The 18,534-nt window shown below is 37.7% G+C and overlaps 1 protein-coding gene across 1 annotated transcript; it reads left to right on the top strand.

The window, feature by feature from the left end:
• The first annotated feature begins 2,867 nt into the window (after nucleotides 1-2,867).
• Nucleotides 2,868-15,991, top strand: LOC135081100 (transmembrane 7 superfamily member 3-like). Its single transcript, XM_063975835.1, has 9 exons — nucleotides 2,868-3,253; nucleotides 3,608-3,943; nucleotides 4,742-5,001; nucleotides 8,718-8,892; nucleotides 9,585-9,752; nucleotides 10,167-10,319; nucleotides 11,718-11,984; nucleotides 12,592-12,751; nucleotides 15,355-15,991. The coding sequence occupies exons 1-9, from the start codon at nucleotides 3,181-3,183 to the stop codon at nucleotides 15,425-15,427; spliced, it is 1,665 nt and encodes a 554-aa protein (XP_063831905.1). The 5' UTR covers nucleotides 2,868-3,180; the 3' UTR covers nucleotides 15,428-15,991.
• The last annotated feature ends 2,543 nt before the right edge of the window (nucleotides 15,992-18,534 follow it).

Genomic DNA, 18,534 nt, shown 5'->3' with positions numbered 1-18,534 from the left:
GCGGACGGAATCGATCGCACTCGGCCGGCCGGTTCGTTCAAGTTCGCTAGTAGGAATACTACATAACGCTAAATAAATTATAATTTTTAAAGAAATAGAAAAGAAAATTTTAATTTTCTCATTAAACGAATCATCAAACTAACCAACAGTGTTTTGAGTTTTGACCAAACTAGCATTTCTTACATTTTTGAAATTCCGGTTTTTCAATCATGAATTTTGATACAGTTCAAAACCTGATAGGAACTGACTGAAACATTTTCTTCATTCGCTTGAGATTAAATTTAAAATTCGACTCATGTTTATTTAAACCAAGTAGACGCGTCGTTAATCTTTTGTTAGTATATTTTATTAATAAATAATTCTTAATTCTCTTCTACAAAAAGTTCTAAAAGTTGGAGCATTCATATTTATAATAAATCTGTATTAAACTAAAATGATAAGCAAATAATATTATCTGCTTTTCCGTCCCTTTGATTACACCGGTCAACAAAAAAAAAATTTTTTTTTGCGCATGGATTTTTTGTCGGCGCCGGACACAGATGCTGCAAATTATTATTGATGATTAATAGTACTAATCTTAATATTATGTTATCTGTAGAAATCTGTAGAGCAGAAGGTTTGTGATTCCTAAACGTAACACCCGACTGATGCGCAGAAAAAGATAACTGTCAATGAGTTGTGTCATGTCAAGTGTGAGCAGGCGGCTGCGAGGTTATCTTTGAGAGCGTGTTGAGTTTGGTGGAACGTTAAATTGTAGGAAAAGTGATTGTCAAACATCCAACATAATTATCTCCTTGCCCGCTAACCCACGCCTATGGAGATTCCACCCCTAGAGTTCCTTCTGATAGAGACCCAGTGCCTTTATCAGAAGTGGGATTCGAAGGGCACTATTCAAAGGAGATAAATCTTTCAGCATGCAGACCTACGCTACGCAACTCATCAAGTTTTACATGGAGGATGCTGGCTCAGACATTGAGAGTTGGTGCAGGTTGACGGAAATTATTGTGATTGACGTAAACTGGAAGGGCCTTTGTGAGTGAGTGAGTTGAGGGGGCCGGGCCAAGGGCGCCCAGGCCACCCTGTTGCCGTGGTTGAAGGGGCTGTTTACGCCCGGGCCACGCTGGTGTAATGTTGGTTTCCTGATCGCACGGCTGCATGCCTGGATCAGCAGTAGTAGTGGTGCGGTTTGAGGTAAATGGTTGAAGGAGCCTTGGCTTATGCCTTGCGCGTCGGGCCATGTTACCTAAACCCTGGTTTCCTGGTCGCATGGCTGCATGCCTGGATCAGCAGTAGTAGTGGTGCGGTTTGAGGTAAATGGTTGAAGGAGCCTTGGCGTAAGCCTTGCGCGTCGGGCCATGTTACCTAAACCCCGGTTTCCTGGTCGAAGGGGCCTCACGCCCGGGCCAGCTGTAATGTTTTGGTTTCCTGGTCGGGCTTCGCGCCCGGGCCAGCTGTAATGGTTTGGTTTCCTGATCCAGGGTCATCACGCCCTGATCAGCTGTATTTATTGTGATTCTACGATCTGATATTCGCACGCTCTGTAGTCAGGAATGGACGAGCTGTGATAATGAGAAATTGAATGTTTACAGATGGACAAACCCTGGACTAAGCGCACGAGGCCGTGCGATAGTCAGGCTGGCCGTGTCGGCGCCGGACACAGATGCTGCAAATTATTATTGATGATTAATAGTACTAATCTTAATATTATGTTATCTGTAGAAATCTGTAGAGCAGAAGGTTTGTGATTCCTAAACGTAACACCCGACTGATGCGCAGAAAAAGATAACTGTCAATGAGTTGTGTCATGTCAAGTGTGAGCAGGCGGCTGCGAGGTTATCTTTGAGAGCGTGTTGAGTTTGGTGGAACGTTAAATTGTAGGAAAAGTGATTGTCAAACATCCAACATAATTATCTCCTTGCCCGCTAACCCACGCCTATGGAGATTCCACCCCTAGAGTTCCTTCTGATAGAGACCCAGTGCCTTTATACTTATTATATTCTGATTATGTAAGCAAATGTATATAAAAAAGTGCGATTACAAATCGAAAATATTTGCTTTTTAAAAAGTTATAGCGATTTGAATTTTCCATCTTCATAGTAGAATGTCTCTAAAGATGCACGTCACATTCTCATTGGGATATATTTATAAATAATTATGGGGGCTTATTCGCAAGAACAAGGGGCACGCTTTCATCAAAATATAGTGGGATTTGAGAAACGACGTTACCAAGGCCAGTATACTGAAAGCATGATAGGGTTAGATTTTTATGAAAAAAATCTTCTATGGAACATGACAGGAAATTAGAACTTTTAATTTTTAATAAATATTTGGACTCTATTTTAATTTTTCTCTTGTGAGAATGAATCTTAAATGGATGTTTGTTATGTTTTAATAATTAGAAAGAATGAAAGAAAGAAAGAAAAAAAAATATTTGGCAACAAATTAAATCATCTCTATGTTCATCTTTCATACATTCATTGATATGAATTTTTCTATTTTTTACACATAAAAGCAAATTCAGAACAATTGTTTGTTGTTATTCTTGTTTCTAGGTTATAAAGCAATAAAAATAAGCTAAGCATAACCCGTGCGCAAAAATACTGTAGACAGTTGTTATTGATCCATCCATACAAAAATATTTAATTAAAATTTTAAGGTGTTATACAATAAGGTTGTTCTGTAAAAAGAGAAAGATAGATAGACCTATCTCACTCTACGTCCTAGCTCACCGGTCGTTCACTCATTCACTGATTTCGTTGTGTGGCAGAGGGCGCTTTAGTTTATGACACTGCAGTACAATCAAAACTAGACTCTATTGTATAGTGTTTAAGAATTTTTTTGAGGATTAATGCCGGTTTTATTTGTTTGACATATTATTGCCGCTGTCAGTCATGCAGTTAAAATATTGTTTCTTTCTATTTGTTATCATTTTCCAGTTCAATGTGCTGCGTTGTATTGAGTTTATAAAATATTTTTATTTGTGTTATGCGCTAAATGAGTAATGAACTCTAATGTAGAGGAGAAATCGAAAGTGAAAAGCAAAACGATCGTCCTTCTTTAGTGTTCGTCAGCTGATTTTGACAGGAAAACAATGTTTTTCAGGGTTCGAAGTTCTGTACAGTCCGTAGTGTAATTTTATCCCTAAAAGTGTGTAACTGTGTAATAAATGGTGCAGTGAAAATGATCTCCCAAAGTTCCACTAGGTTTTTAGCTATTACTATATTTTTATTATGTGTAGTAAAAAATATTACCGGTAAGTACCTTCTCGCTACTACTACTACTAAAACTAATAAAGTTACCTAGGTACTATTTACCTTACTTAAATTTACATTATTTTTACAATTAAAATTGATTTCGTATTATTAAAAAAAATGTATTACTTTCCTTACCACAGTAGTAATTTATGTGCCACTTTTGGCTTTACCTCTATATTTATTAACTGCCATAAAAAGTCATTAGTTACCATCAGAATTATTTTGCTGGATTTTTTATTTATTTCTAGTTATGTCCACCTGGGAGTCAAACCCAGGATCTCCAAACCGGATGCCACAGCGATTGACCATACACCATAACAACTTATTTTTTATAATTTACCTTTCTTTTTCAGGTGAAGATAAGATAACAATACCTATAAATAAGACAACAACCTGGCCTAATAGACTACTTTACAGTGGGTTTTTTAATATCACTCGCTCATCCTCTGTCAAAGTAAATTTTAATAATATAGACAAAAATGTATCATTTGTTATATTCCAAGTGCATAGCCATTTGTATGATATAACAGTATATAACAACACCTATGTAAAAGGCTCTTATATTTCGGGAACAAATGTTGGCCTCTACAGTTCGGTTAAACCAAAAATGGATACTTTTTATGTATACAACCAGAATAAAGATGTTGATTTAAAAGTTCTTGTAACACTTCTTGGATATAGATATCAAGGTAATTATTCTCTGTTTTTTACATTTTATTTCAGGATGTTGGTACCCAGACTTTCAGTTATTTTATTTTTGTATAAGTTTTTTTTTCCAATGGTTGCGAAATACATCTAGAATACATTAATTCTGATGAAAACGTCATTGATATTCTTATTATGAACTATGTTTTTTAAAGAAGCATGTTTTACTTGAGTAGGAATTTAATTCACTTCATTTGTGTAAAACGAATAGGTACCTATTTCAGTGTGTATCACAACTTATGGTTTTCCTGTGTGTATTTATAGTCATTAGACAAATTATTTCCTTGCTCATGTTAAACAAAACTACAACTTTAGACAAATGGTTTTAGTTTTCAAGCTCTTCCCACATACACTATAAGGCAAAAAAGTCTTTTCTTTACTATTTATTTATTTTATTTAGAAAGGTCGTCAAATAAGATATCACACTATGGTTTTCTACTTGCCATAAATCTCTGTATCTGTATTTAATTTAATATTAATAAATCATTTTAAAATCAACCTTTAGGCTGACGACAAACGAGCATAATTTCCGTAGCGTACCTACCTACCTGGATGCGGGCAGCGCAGGACCGTTCATTGTGGAAAACCTTGGGGGAGGCCTTTGTCCAGCAGTGGACGTCATTTGGCTGAAACGACGACCTATCTACCTAATAATAAATAAACGTTCAAGTTCAAACAATTTTTTTGCATCGTTGTTGTGAAGTTCGATACAGAACTTTTGTGTAGGTAGACTTTGTCCTAAGCCTTACAGAATTCCGTTTTCAGTTGTCATTTTATTTCAGATCCTATACCTGGAGGTTGTAACATGGAGTTTCCAATCCCTGTATCTCCATTTTTGACCACAAAACTGAACAAAGACTATGTTGTTGTTGATACCGCACCAGCCAGATATTATTCAGATGATAAGTGTCTTAATGTCGTAAAAGTTAAGGTCGAATTTTATATGATGTACTTGCCAACGGGAAATTACGAGGCTGATACCTATTTTGAGGGTATTATGAAAATGATGACTTATGATAACATCAGAGAAAATGCAAATTGGGTGAGCTTTTTAACTGATATTTCATACATAAATTACATACACTCGGCATCAAATAAATCGCACCTCCCGCGACAAGCACTTATCAAACGTATACATCCCCACTTCCCACCAACGTTGGTACCATTTGAAAGCCTAGTTCTAAACTTCATTTCATTAAAGGAAAGGTTTTTTCCCCAAAAATGTGTCTTTACAAGGATCCAGAGACACTTCTTCAAAAAATAGGTATTTACGCTATAGCCATTTTTTATGACTATAAAACTGTTAAGTTGGGATTAATCGCTATCCATCTGTTAAAGAGGACACGTGAGATCTTTATTTGGTTTTATAACCATAAAAATTGGTCTAATTGATCCCAGAGGTGAGCCCAAAGTGAGGTCTATTTTCAAGTCACATTTATGGTAAATGTTAATCATTTATTTAGAAATGAAATGTATTTTTCTTTAAGGATATTTATTGGGCTTTCAAATAATACCAATATTGTTGGGGTACCATAATGAGGATCATTTCGATTTTTAGCTGTGAATGCAGATTTATAGGGCTAAGAAATCCTTAATACACAGTCAAAAAATTTTTGTTCTACGACAAAAATTGACGAAGTTATGGCCAAATTACTAAAAAAGTTCACTGACCGCCCGGCGCGGGGACGATGACGTCACTATATCCGATCCGAACGCTGCCGGCGTACTGCGTGGATAGAAAATATTTTTTTCTAGCCAAACTATCAGTTTTAGAGAAAAACTTGTAATGACATTTATTCATCAGAATAAAGTAAGCTATCGATAGGTAATTTTAAAAAATAGAAATTGTGAAAAATAACGCAAAAAATCCATACGCTCATACGATTCAATGGAACGCAGAGACGCGATTGGGGTCTCCGCGGTGGTATATTTGGCGATTTATTCAAATAAAGTGTTCATAAGTGTTGTTAGAGTCATATCTTCTTCCAAGTAAAATATAAAAATATATAAGTATTAATTTATTTACTTCTAACAATAAGGTATAGCTGAGGCAGATACACTCTGCCTAGGCTACAAGATATTGCTATGAAGATCATTTCGATGTACACGCAATACCTACCTGTTATTTAGTTTTTCTGAGTTAAACCTACGTACCTACCTATCTATTCGCCGTTCCCATGGGCGGGCCAGCTGCTGCAGGAAAGGACAGCTGCTCCCTCCTGGAAATCTATTTAACCTCCTGGGGCCCGGGAATTATTTTTATCGTGAATTCATATGAAAACTATCCAAATAGTATTAATAATTGATATAATTATCATAAAAAATAAAATAAAAAAATTTATCTGGATAACGGCAATTTTCTCAATGTCATATATTTACGACATCGGTTCCCAATGTCAACGACTTTTTTATTTCATGTACAGGATGTCCCGTAATAAATTGCACAAAAGTAATTCCTAGTTAAGTTTCTTGACTATCTACAACGAATTTGAATCGATTTTTGAAATATATTGAGATGCCAAAAAATTTTTTGCTATATTTTTAATTTTTTTTCTGCCTGTACTTACTTTTTTCTATGCAGTGGATGCAACTATTGATATTTTTAAAGTACCTTTTCGTTAAAATGTAGCTAGATAGATTCTTTATCAAGTTTTATGTCATTTTTGGCCAATAACATTGCATCTCTATTTTTTTTTAAATAGTAATATTTCAAAATTTTATTGCATTTCATTTGGATGACTCAAATTAAAAAATCCTCGTGATAAAAAAATGCATCACACCTATGTGTAATTAACATTAAATGATGTAGATAAGGTCAATAGCAATAAAAAAAATTAAAAAACAATTTGATTAAGTGCCTTATGAAATTATTTTAATTTCATAAAAAAAAATCAAAGTGACTTGAGGTGTTGATAATACTTCTGGGCCGACTTTACCAGTAAAATCGATTTTTGAGTGTTCTAATATGTTATATTCGCATATATCTACCTAAACAAATAAGAAAATTATATCAGATTGTATGCTATTTAATAGAAAATGTATAATGTCATACAGGTATTACACTGGGCTCTGTCAGTTTACACTAGTAATTGGGACCTCATGTAATACCTGTATGACATTCAGATTTCACCATGGTTTTCGTAGTTTTCATACGTATTTCCACAATCAGTGATACTCAGATAATAAATCAGTTCAAATCCCAAAACGAATAATAAGAAAGGCTTATAGAAATCGTTTATATTTTAGTAAAAATTTCATTATTACTAACCACTTGTTCCCGGTCGCGGCGCCGTCGCTGGTTCAATTAAAGATAAAAATATATAAATGTCACTTCACTAGCCAATCACAGCTAAGAATGATGGACAGATGCACCATCTAACTAACTAACGTAAAAGTTCTGGTAAATTTCAACAGATAGCGTTGATTTATATTTTTTTGTTTTATGTAATAAATATATGACGCCAGGCCCCAGGAGGTTAATCTTAGCCTAGATGCTGGGTATGACTCCCCCGCCCCCCTCCTCTCCCCAGGTCATAAGCTGGGCATGACTTCCCCCTCGGCCAGAAGTTGGGTATGATTTAACCCCCCCCCCACCCCACCCCCCAGGCCCGAAACTAGGTATGACTTGACCCCTCCTCCTCCCCCCAGGCCATAAGCATAAGCTAGATGACTCCCCTTCGGCCAGAAGCTGGGTATGACACCCCCCCCCCCCCATGCCAGAAATGCCAGAAACTGGGTTTGACTTGACCCCCCCCCCCAGGCCAGAAGCTGGGTAAGGCTAGCCCCTCCCCCCAGCCCATAAGCATAAGCTGGGTATGACTCCCCCTCGGCCAGAAGCTGGGTATTACATACCCCCTCCCCCCAGGCCAGAAACTGGGTATGACTTGACCCCCCCCCCCCCAGGCCAGAAACTGGGTATTAGCATCATATTAAATGTATTATTATGTTCAATACAAACAATCATTAAGTTACACTCACCCCAACCGCGTCTCCTCATTGCATCGAATCCAATGAAAATGTGGTTTTTGGACATCGCGATACTTATTTTTCACAATTTTTATTTTTAAAAATTACTGGTCGATAGGTTACTTTATTTTGATGAATAAATGTTATTAAAAGTTTTTTTCTAAAACTGATAGTTTAGCTGGAAAAAAATATTTTCCATCCCAATAGTACGCCGGCTGCGCTCGATTCGGATATAATGACGTCACGCGGCCCTGCGTACGTTGACTTTTAGCGGCAAAAACGGCCTATGTTTATTACTTAATATCTTCGTAAGTAATGGTCCGATTTGGATAATTCAAAAAGATATATCTTTCTTATGTCTTAAAGATTAACGTACATACTAGTTTTATTGAATTTTCTACAACAGTACTGATCCTCATTGTGTCAGAAGAAAATCTTTAAAGTTCGCGTCGCGGAAGGTGCGTTTTATTTGATGTTGAGTGTAGTTTAGGAACTTTTAAAATGGTCCATTTGATTTCTAGTCTAATTTGCGTTCGACTGTACACAAAGACACACCACTGTTTTTTAACCGACTTCAAAAAAGGAAAAGGCCGGCTTCACACTGGCCCCAATGTTGAACCCACCAACGTGTGGATCTAAAAAAAATAATACTGGCACCAGCGTTGGGAAAGCTATTTCCAGAACCACACGTTGGGCGAGTGCCGCTGGGACCAACGTTGGGGCCAGCATGTAACACCAGTGTACCTTATGTATTGTATTAATAAAAAATAAATAAAAAAAAACTGCTTTTAGATACCGCTAAGCTCAATAGCGTGGCGCATGCGTCGCATGTTGAGTTTGTACCCTGGAACCGGCGCGGTGTATGTGGCGGTGGCCCAAAACTCCGACAACCCCAATTACTACTCAGTTTACGTGCCTACCGCCACTTACGGCTGCCAGCCGGTCGACGATGGCTGTGAGCTCATCGGTTTGTATTAACATTAAAACCCTTATGAGGAAAAGGGACCCCGAGGTTAAAGGTCCAGGGTACCCACTGAGTTAAAGACGGCCATGTAGCGCTGTTAAGCTTAGTTGTCACCAAAGCGGAGAGATACGGAGATTTATTTGAACCAATTTGCTGAATCGAAACTGAGTGGAGAGGTGATTTGTAGAAATAACGAAATCTGATTAGTTATTCAAACTCAACAACTTCTCTTCTCTTTGATGAAAACTGAGTCTTTGACTCGCTGGGTGCCCTGGGCCTTTAATCACGGAGTGCCTTATCCTACCTAGTGTTTAACTTCTTTTTGTGGCACTGTCGAGCCGGGCTTGGACATATGTCCAGACCAGAGTATCCCAATGGAAACGAGAGACCTTATGTCGTTGTAACAGGAGCTACTTTGCAACTAAGATTTGATGTGCTGCAAAATTTAAGTACAGTCCGTTGAGATTTTTTAGTAAAGACTTCCTAGGCGCGGCGTGAGCTGAAGGTATCTTATCATAAAACTGGGATAGACTTAAGGAGTTGTCGCACTGTATGCGGTCTGCGGTCAGGTCAAACTGAATGCAGCCCGCATAATGTATGATTACTTTGACCGAAGATCGCATCCAGTGTGGCAAGTCCTTCACGGCAAGATTTTGATATTTGGATATTGAATGACATACCTACATTGTTTGCAGATGATGTTCTATCAAGATTTATATGCGCCATGTTGCTATTCGTGGGCATTTTCGTGTGCTATTTCGGCCATCGTTTCTTCAAGACTGAGATGTTCCTAATGGGGATGTTGGGCGGATTCGTGCTCACTTACATAGTTATATCTTCGCAAGTCACATTGGATACATTTGGTGAGCTTATATGAAAAAGTTGATCGTCATTTGTAGGGGAGACCGAGGAGAGTCAAGTCAATTTCTCTGAATTATAAGACAGTTTATCAAGCAAATTCGCGAATTCGTTGCTCTTTCGACATTCCATCGTTTTTTACGGACTATTCGCACCTCTCTATCCCACCGCTGCAACTCCTGTGTAGTCAGGTTCTACAGCTTGTACGCTAATAAAAACCCAACTAGTGAAATTAAAGTTTGTCCCGTTTGAGTTTTCACACAAGTTTGCGTGAAATTGGCAGTTCACTAACTGTCATAATCATAAGCGCAGAGAAATCGGCTTTGTGACAACTCACCTCTGTTACAATTCTCCTCAATCTCCTCTACCTACTTCATTATGGTAATTGTCTTTCTATTCTTGATATACTTTTTTTCCAGCTTTACTTATGGCGTCAATTATCTCTGGAATATTCTTTGGTGCTTTCTGGTTGACATTCTGGTGGTACTACGGTATTCCGGTGATCGCCGTGTCCTTGCCCGCCCTTAACCTGGGCTTTCTGTTGTCAGCCATCGTCTACAGCCAGATTCCGGGTTAGTGGGATTTCATGACTTGAATGTATGAATAGAGAGTACAATTTTGTCAATCCTTTGGTTGGCCTGCAAAGTTGACTGCTTCAAGGGTATTCATCAGTCTCTGAAAGATACCTACACTATGGTAAAAGGCCGGTTTCCACCAAAGCGGAGCGTTTTGATTAACCATTCAGATTTCGTTATTTCCACATTTCTTGTACCTTCAGCACTTCAGCGTCAGTTCGTCAGTAAATTGGTAAGACATGCCTTGAGCTCTCGTAAAATAATTGTAGCTGTTAAAGGTTTCTTTCAAATACCTACTTACGTCATGAGGTAGTCGATCCACTTTGTGGGTGGACGCCCTACGCTGAGCTTTTCGGTACGTGGCCTCCACTCCAGAACCTTGCTGCCCCGTCAGCATAAAGGTAGCAGGAAGACGCTGGATACAGGTCGCTACTAGAGTTGCCGCGAATAGTGGTTATAGCGAATAGTCGAATACCGATTAATCGTTATTCACTTTGGCGAATAGTCGAATAACTCGACATTACTATTCGACATAAAAACATTAAAATTATTTCTTATTTCTTCTAAGGTTGTGAGAAAAGAAAACAATAAAGTTAAAGAAATTTGTTTCATGTTACTGTACAATTGTACATGACATACATACCTACATAGTATGTAGTAAATTTTGGGCATGTTTTGAAGAATCATCTACATATAGAGCAACCTACTAAAGAGCACCCCAAGAATGCCACTGCTGAAGAAATCGCCCACTACATCGCATTAGCAAAGGCTGACAGAAAAATAAACCCATATGAATGGTGGACTTTGAGTACCAATAAGAATAGATTTCCTATAATATATTAAGTAAGCTTGCTAAACGATACTTAATCACACCAGCAAGCTCTGTTTATTCAGAAAGACTATTTTCCGAGGCAGGTTTATTTACGAGGAAAAACGAAACCGACTTGCTCCCGAATGTGCAGAAAAAAATGTTTTTTTGCACCACAATCTGCCTCTGTTGGATTTAAAATATTAATTAAAAAGCCTAACTAATTTAATTTCATGAATATGATAGGCACAGGTACATTGTTTTATTAGGGAAATAATAAAAATATGATTATTTTAACTCATTAGTTTTTTTGTTCACTAAAAGTTTATTTTAGACGACTATTCGCCGTATGCCGAATAATACTAGCTATTATTCGGTATTCGACGAATATCAAAAAAATGTCGAGTAATGCCGAATACCGAATAATAGCGTGTAGTATTCGCGGCAACTGTAGTCGCTACCAACAGGCCATTGTGGAAATCATTGGGGGAGTCCTATGTTCAGCAGTGGACGTCCTATGGCTGAGATGATGATGAATGGTGACTTACGTACTTGATTTAAAAGACCCTTGTGTTTAATTTTTCCAGGTCCAGGTTATCTGCCAGTACTGCAAGACGACTCCAACTTTTGGGTCCTATTTATCATAATTATGTCTGTGGCATCACTGATCCTGGTCTCACTAGCATTCGTGTCCAATTTCGTTTGCTGTGCAATACTCGGCGCGTACGCTATAGTATACCCTATCGACTTCTACTTAGGGTCCAACATCAAGTATATCATCATCAACACTATCAGAAGAGCTACGGTGCCTAAGTTTAATCTTGCTATGCTCAATACACCATTTCAATGGAGAGGTAAGTGACTGAATGTAATGTTTTCCGAATAATCTCAATTAATCTTTGTGATTCTTTCACTTTTGTGACTCATCAAGAATAGTCTAGCATGGTGGAGTAACGTCTTTTGAAAAGTCCTTAGCAGTAGCTAGTATCTAGCTGAGCCTAAGACAGGATAAAATGGTGTTTATTGGATTTGGAAGAGGCCTATTACATACATATTAGAGGTCCAGCAGTGAACTATTATAATAATATGATGGTATTTTCAATTGGATTAGTCTATGCCCGACTTCTTAATCTGCTCATAGAATCTGACACGGAATTATTTTATAGTAACGAAAGAAAAATACCTGAATGTCCCTGTTTATTGAATTGCTTAAGCTCCTGTCTACTCTAGGCTGTCATCAACATCATCAGGCATTCCTCGTCGTTTGCCATGGTGTGGACTATGTTTTCCGTGTGTACCACTACAAGTGTCCGACATATCAATCGATACAATGGCTCGTACAGTGACAATCATCCTTCCTTCTTTTTTTCCTTCTAAATCCTTCGACTTTTCACCAAGTGTCAAAGACCAGCAAAAGCAGTAAGCCACGAAAGTGTTTGCTTAATAATCGTCTGTTTTCAGACGGCATTGTGGTGGCGTTATGGATAGGGCTAGCGGTCAGTGGGTTCCTGTTCCAAGCGCACCAAAACCGCGGACGCCCCCCCTTCCCCCCTCCGCCCAGGAGTGTCCGTCAAGAGAGACCAGAACCCTCGGGCTATGGCGCCGTGCCAGCCACTATCAGGTACTTATCGTTAGATTCAGCCAAATGACGTCCACTGCTGAACAAAAGCCTCCCCCAAGGATTTCCACGAAGCCTGATCCTGCGCTGCCCGCATCCAGGTACTTACCGTGACCTTCACCAGGTACAGTTAGCGTCAAATAGTTCTTGACACCCAAAGTGGCCAAAAAGTCGACAACACAACCTTAGTCCAATCGTAACACGGAAGTGTTGCGAACTTTTTGACGTTGACTGTCTGTACCTATGTATCTTTGAATTGAAAGTTTGCTTTGTGGTGGATATTTTTTTTATGCAAAACAAGACCGCAATCGAACCTGATGGTAAGTAAGATGCAGTCTAGGGTAGTACATACATAGTCCGCCTGGCTAGCTACCACCATATTACCTAAGTCTGTCGCCATAACAACAATGTTAACAGCATTGTTGTGTTCCGGCAGTTAGAGGTAAGATAGCCAGTTCCTCCGTGGTTGAGGATTCCGGGTGAAGCTCGCTTTCACCTTCGGCCTGATCGTCACTTACCATCAGGTGAGATACATGCCAAGAGCTTCCTCGTTGTGGATAAAAAAAATACATACCTGTCCTGTTTCACTCACGCCTTGAAGAGACCCTGATTATAGTGTTCGGGAAAGACAGCAGCAGTCAGCGAAGATTTAGTTGTTCACATTATAAAAGAGTTGGCGAATTCCCTCTTTACCCCTCCATCCAGGAGTGTACGTCCAGGGCGACCAGAGTTCTCAATCTATGGTGCCGTAGGTACCAGACTCTACCAGGTAAGTATATTTTCCTATACTTACGGGGGTACCTACCTGTTATGGGTAGGGCTAGGTATCACCGAATGCCGGTTTTGCATTACAACAACCGTGAACCCCCTCGCCTCTATTTTGACTCTTGAACGAAAGGGCAATAAGGGATTCCCCTTTCGTTCAAAAATATTTACGCAAGGTGATCTCAAGGTATGTTATTGGTCCCAGTAACAAACAATGTTGTTTGGATATGGATACTATATAGGTATCAGGGGTTATGTTCCAAAACTACCTACTAATATTAAAACGTGGTGGAATGTGAAATTAAATTAAATGACTTTAATGCCCACACACGAAGTTAAATAGCTGCACAAATATGCTTACTTATTGTATTATTATTGAATTTATCTAGTGCTTATCATACTATAAATAAAATGGGCTAGGAATGACTTTAACCGTAACTTCTTCTTATCATAAAGTAAGTCATCGAACCTGTTTATGATGATGAAAATGGTTTTTACCCCGTCCCCACCAGATTTGCGTGCACTTGTGGGAATTTAATTTTTTTTAGTTGTTTTTTATTCCCGTTGTGTTGTCCCTACCGGCCGGCAGAAGTGGGACAACGGAAATAAAAAAAAGTATTTAATAAAATTCCCGTTTTCTCGAATGGTGGGGACAACAGGAATAAAAAAAAATGAAAATAAATTGAATTTAAAAAATGTTAATTATTTTTAGTATTTTGTGCGACTGCTAGTAAAAGTCGTGTAGTGTATTTCATAATGCGTTCAAAACAATTGCTTTCTTATTAGAAACGAGTAATAAATAGTCCGTCAAGCGTAAACATTCCAAGGTTTTAGCAAATCTAGTTGTTTATATCCTACTAATATTATAAATGCGAAAGTTTGGATGTCTGGATGTTTGTTACTATTTCATGCAAAAACCTAACACTTAACATCAAGTGCGATTGTGGTCAAATACCTGCCTTGTTATGCATAAAAAAATTAAAAAAAAACTACTGAACTCATTTTGATAAAACTTTACAGTACTATTGTTTATAACCCAGAATAACATATAGGCTATAATTTATGACGATCTGTGACAAATTAAATTTCACGCGGGTGAAGCCGCGGGCAAAAGCTAGTTTCTCAATATAACTTACTTCATAATGTTTTTTTTACCTAATTTCACCAATGTGCCTGAGATTATGGAAGCGACACGTGAGGGTGTTTTTTAGACGTCAAACTGATGCTTCAGATTTTTATGCTCTGTCACGTCATTTATTATTATGTCAAGTTATCCCCGTGCCGCCCCCATACCTCAGGTACTGACTGAGTTAAGCATACAAATACAAATACAAATATTTTATTTATGAAAACACACCGTTTACGCATACACCTTCAAATACAATTGGTAACAATGAAATCGGTAAACATTATATTGCTTTGTCTGCGGGTCCCACACTAGGAATAACCTGTGTCGTGGGCACCCAGTGGTGCTATGTAACCAGTACAGCGACAGACATAAGCGTCTACAAGTCAAGTTAAGCAGTCCAACGTTTAATTTAATACTAATAATGACTAAACTACAATTTAATACAAGTGTATCCAGAGATATTTTGAGTTTGAGTCTGCATGCGTTTGTGTGTATTGTGTGCAGTAGGTATGAAGACGTGTGTGAAACCTATTGACTCGAGTTTTATTTCATTTGTTATTTTCATTTGTTGATTTATTTAAAATCTTTATTGCACACAACAAATAGTAGTACAACAGGCGAGCTTAATTCCATGTGGCATTTTTATTACCTTAATATCTACCTACGAAACAATATTTTGTTCTTTCTTAATCTGTTGTTTTTATTTTTTCAGAAACTTCGTCTCATCTCTCGGTTCAGCCGCGCGCCGCAATGGAAGCGACGAAAGAACTCCTTTACTGGCCTAGGTGATATCTTTATTATTTTTATTAAACGTAAAATAAGTATTTTAAAACAACCAAAAAATGCACCAACATAAAAAAATTTAAAATATTCCTAGGCTTATATTTTCTTAGCAGACCTATGACCTACTTTTTTGCGTTAGGCGATTATCACACTGCACCGCGCTCCGCCGCGGTACGTGGGACGACTGATTTAATAATAATTATATGCAAGTTCCTCAGTTTCTATAGAAAACACGCGCGGCACAACACACTACAACGCGTTTGCGCGCGGGATTCGTTATATGTCGCCACGCGGACCGCGGCGGAGCGCGGTGCAGTGTGATAATCGCCTTATACCCAGTAGTTATTGAGTTAACATAACTACAGGTCTAGTGTATAGTCATAGTCATATTCAGTGCCCGAGGTATGGGGGCGGTACTGGAGCGATATATGACATAACACAGTAAACAAGACTGGAAGCACATCTGCAGTCTCCGCTGACATTTGACGTCACAAAAACACCCTTCCGTGCCGCTCCCGTACTTGTGGCACTGATTAAGTTTGCGGTAGGCCTGTAGCCAGTCATAGGCTAAATTTTGTCCAATGACCCCAAGCTACCCATCCTTATCGCTCGCGCGTAATTACATATATTGCTGTCGCGACTGTGCGACGGGCGCCCGCAGTGAGTGTGCGAGCGCGACAGCAACATAATTATACGCGAGCGATAAGGATGGGTAGCTTGGGGTCATTGGACAAAATTCTACGTGCTCACGGACCAGGCTTTAGTAAATAAGAATATAGTTATTAAGCTTAAAAGGTCTCAAATCAAGATATTGATTAAAATGGGAATTATTACTTAAGGGGAGGTAGGTAATCACATCTCTCATTCCCCATTGGAACTGCTTTATTACTATAAATCCAGGATCTTAAATAAGTATAGGCTTGTTGTTTAACTAGCTTACTATCCTAGTTTTTAGAAAAGTAGTCTTGGCTATTCCGAGCGATATTCAATATTGTATGTAAGTGGGTTAGGCACATATCAGAAAATATTTTATTTACAAAATGTTTTGTTATTTGTATTAAGGTTCTGTAAGTTTCAGTAGTATGGTACAGTCAGTGTAGATCAACCTATTAACTAACAAACCCCGCTTTTGTGTCCATAGCATAAAGTTCAAAATTGAAAAAAATCGTTTTGTTTTGGAGGACGACTGTATAAACTTGTATGGAAATATTTTATCTCTATGCCCAAATCAAAAGGTTGTTATAGCATGATACTTATTCATATAAAATATTAGTAGTTTTTAGATAATATTTTAATTAAAAATGCTTGTTATTAGTTAAGAATATGCTTAAAGCAATTAAATAGATGCTCTCTTACTACAAATATGCCAAATAGTTACTTACTTTTTCTTAAAAATATCTTAATGTCGTAAGACTGGCCATGACTTTGTGATCTACTATACTTATTGCTGTGATTGTTATTCTTAATATCAATAAACATTATTTTTCAAAATAACAAAAACATTTTTTAATGTTGTCTCCGTATACTTACAATTTACAATACAAATTCTTATTAGATTAAGTTTAAATTCGCGTCTGCTATGCTGTACCTATACTCAAATAAATTTTTGGCAGTGCTCTTTAGTTAGATATTTTTAGATACAAAAACTTAAGGGAGGGAAACTTAACATTAGAGATGAGCATAGAGGAATTAAATTCCTCTATGGAGATGAGGTATCAATTAATCTGATTGACTAAAAATAAATAGTACTTCAGTGGGCATTTTAGACGCCTAAAACTTACTGCTAGTTTAGCACTAAATTCTGACTTTAGTTGTTACGTTGCGATAAAAGAATATTCAATTGGAATAAAGTTAAATTTAATCAATCCAATTCATCTCCCCAAATTTTCAACGTAAGATTACCCATTCAAATCATGTGCAGCACTGCTGCTGGACAGACAGTCTAAACCAATTACGCGCGTTGATAATCTGCGCGATTGTTGTTTACGCCAAACGGCAGAGGGAGCCACGGACGGGCTTGCGTGTTTTTGATAGAATTCCGCTGAAGTGAGTATACAGGGTGATATTTGAAAGACTTTGTCGAAGCAGTGGTAGGGTTAATGCAAAAAAATATGTTGAAGTCACATATTGTGACATATGTTCGTAAACTTTTAAGTAATAGCTTGGGTATGTAATTTAGGAATGTTGCACAACTATCGTGATAGAAAGAAACTGTCACAATAATTAATAAATTGTCTATCTATAGACACTGAACTTCAGTCTTTAAATTAAAGATCTTCTACAAACAAAGGTATCGCAATTACCATTTTTATTCATTAGAACCTAAATCTACCCAAAACCACTATTCTAAGGAAACAATTTTGCTTCGCATAGTAAATTTAACAATGAACATGCAAAATGGGCTATTCAAAGCGTTAGAATTTATGGGTTCATAACGATGATATAGAAGTAATATGTTTGGACTTTATCTGCACTGCATTCACCCTGTATATTACACTATCTGCCCACCCCGGCGACGCTTAGATCAGTATAATGCCTACAATGCAACACGTTTAATCCCATCCCATTGTGTGCACCCTCCCTTTCAACCTACGGCACCCCTGTGTGGACTGCGGTACAGAAAAAATAATATAATTAAAGCTACTTAAGTATTATTCACACAGAATGTAGTGAGGTTGTGTTGACGTGGTTTTATTTAATGATAGGAAAATTATAAATTGTAATATGTATTAAAAACTACGGCAGAATCTAATAATTTATTCATATTTTTGTTACTGCTATGAAAATAATCTATACTTATAATAAATCTGTAGAGAGGTCAATTCTGTACATGAAATATATTTTCAAAATAACTATCAGGGGGTGATTAGTGATCGATACTGATGCCAAAAATGCAATCAGTAAAATTTTTGTCTGTCTGTCTGTCTGTCTGTCTGTCTGTCTGTCTGTCTGTATGTTCCTTATAGAAACAAAAACTACTCGACGGATTTTAACGAAACTTGGTACAATTATTCTTCATACTCCTGGGCAGGTTATAGGATACTTAGGAATTCCCACGGGAACGGGCATTAGCGGGAAAATCCTTTGTATGAAAAATCTAAACCGCTTA

The sequence above is a fragment of the Ostrinia nubilalis genome, chromosome 19, assembly GCF_963855985.1.
Source record: "Ostrinia nubilalis chromosome 19, ilOstNubi1.1, whole genome shotgun sequence".
In the NCBI taxonomy this organism is placed as follows: Eukaryota; Metazoa; Arthropoda; class Insecta; order Lepidoptera; family Crambidae; genus Ostrinia; species Ostrinia nubilalis.
The sequence above is the reverse complement of the archived record's forward strand: the minus strand, read 5'-3'. Positions and strand labels throughout refer to the sequence as shown.

What these genes read in the sequence shown, in the direction of transcription:
- LOC135081100 (XM_063975835.1), top strand. Translation starts at nt 3,181, where the DNA reads ATGATCTCCCAAAGTTCCACTAGGTTTTTAGCTATTACTATATTTTTA. An exon ending in TCAGAGAAAATGCAAATTGG is followed by an intron (nt 5,002 to 8,717) that starts GTGAGCTTTTTA and finishes AACTGCTTTTAG; the next exon opens with ATACCGCTAAGCTCAATAGC. An exon ending in AGTCACATTGGATACATTTG is followed by an intron (nt 9,753 to 10,166) that starts GTGAGCTTATAT and finishes CTTTTTTTCCAG; the next exon opens with CTTTACTTATGGCGTCAATT.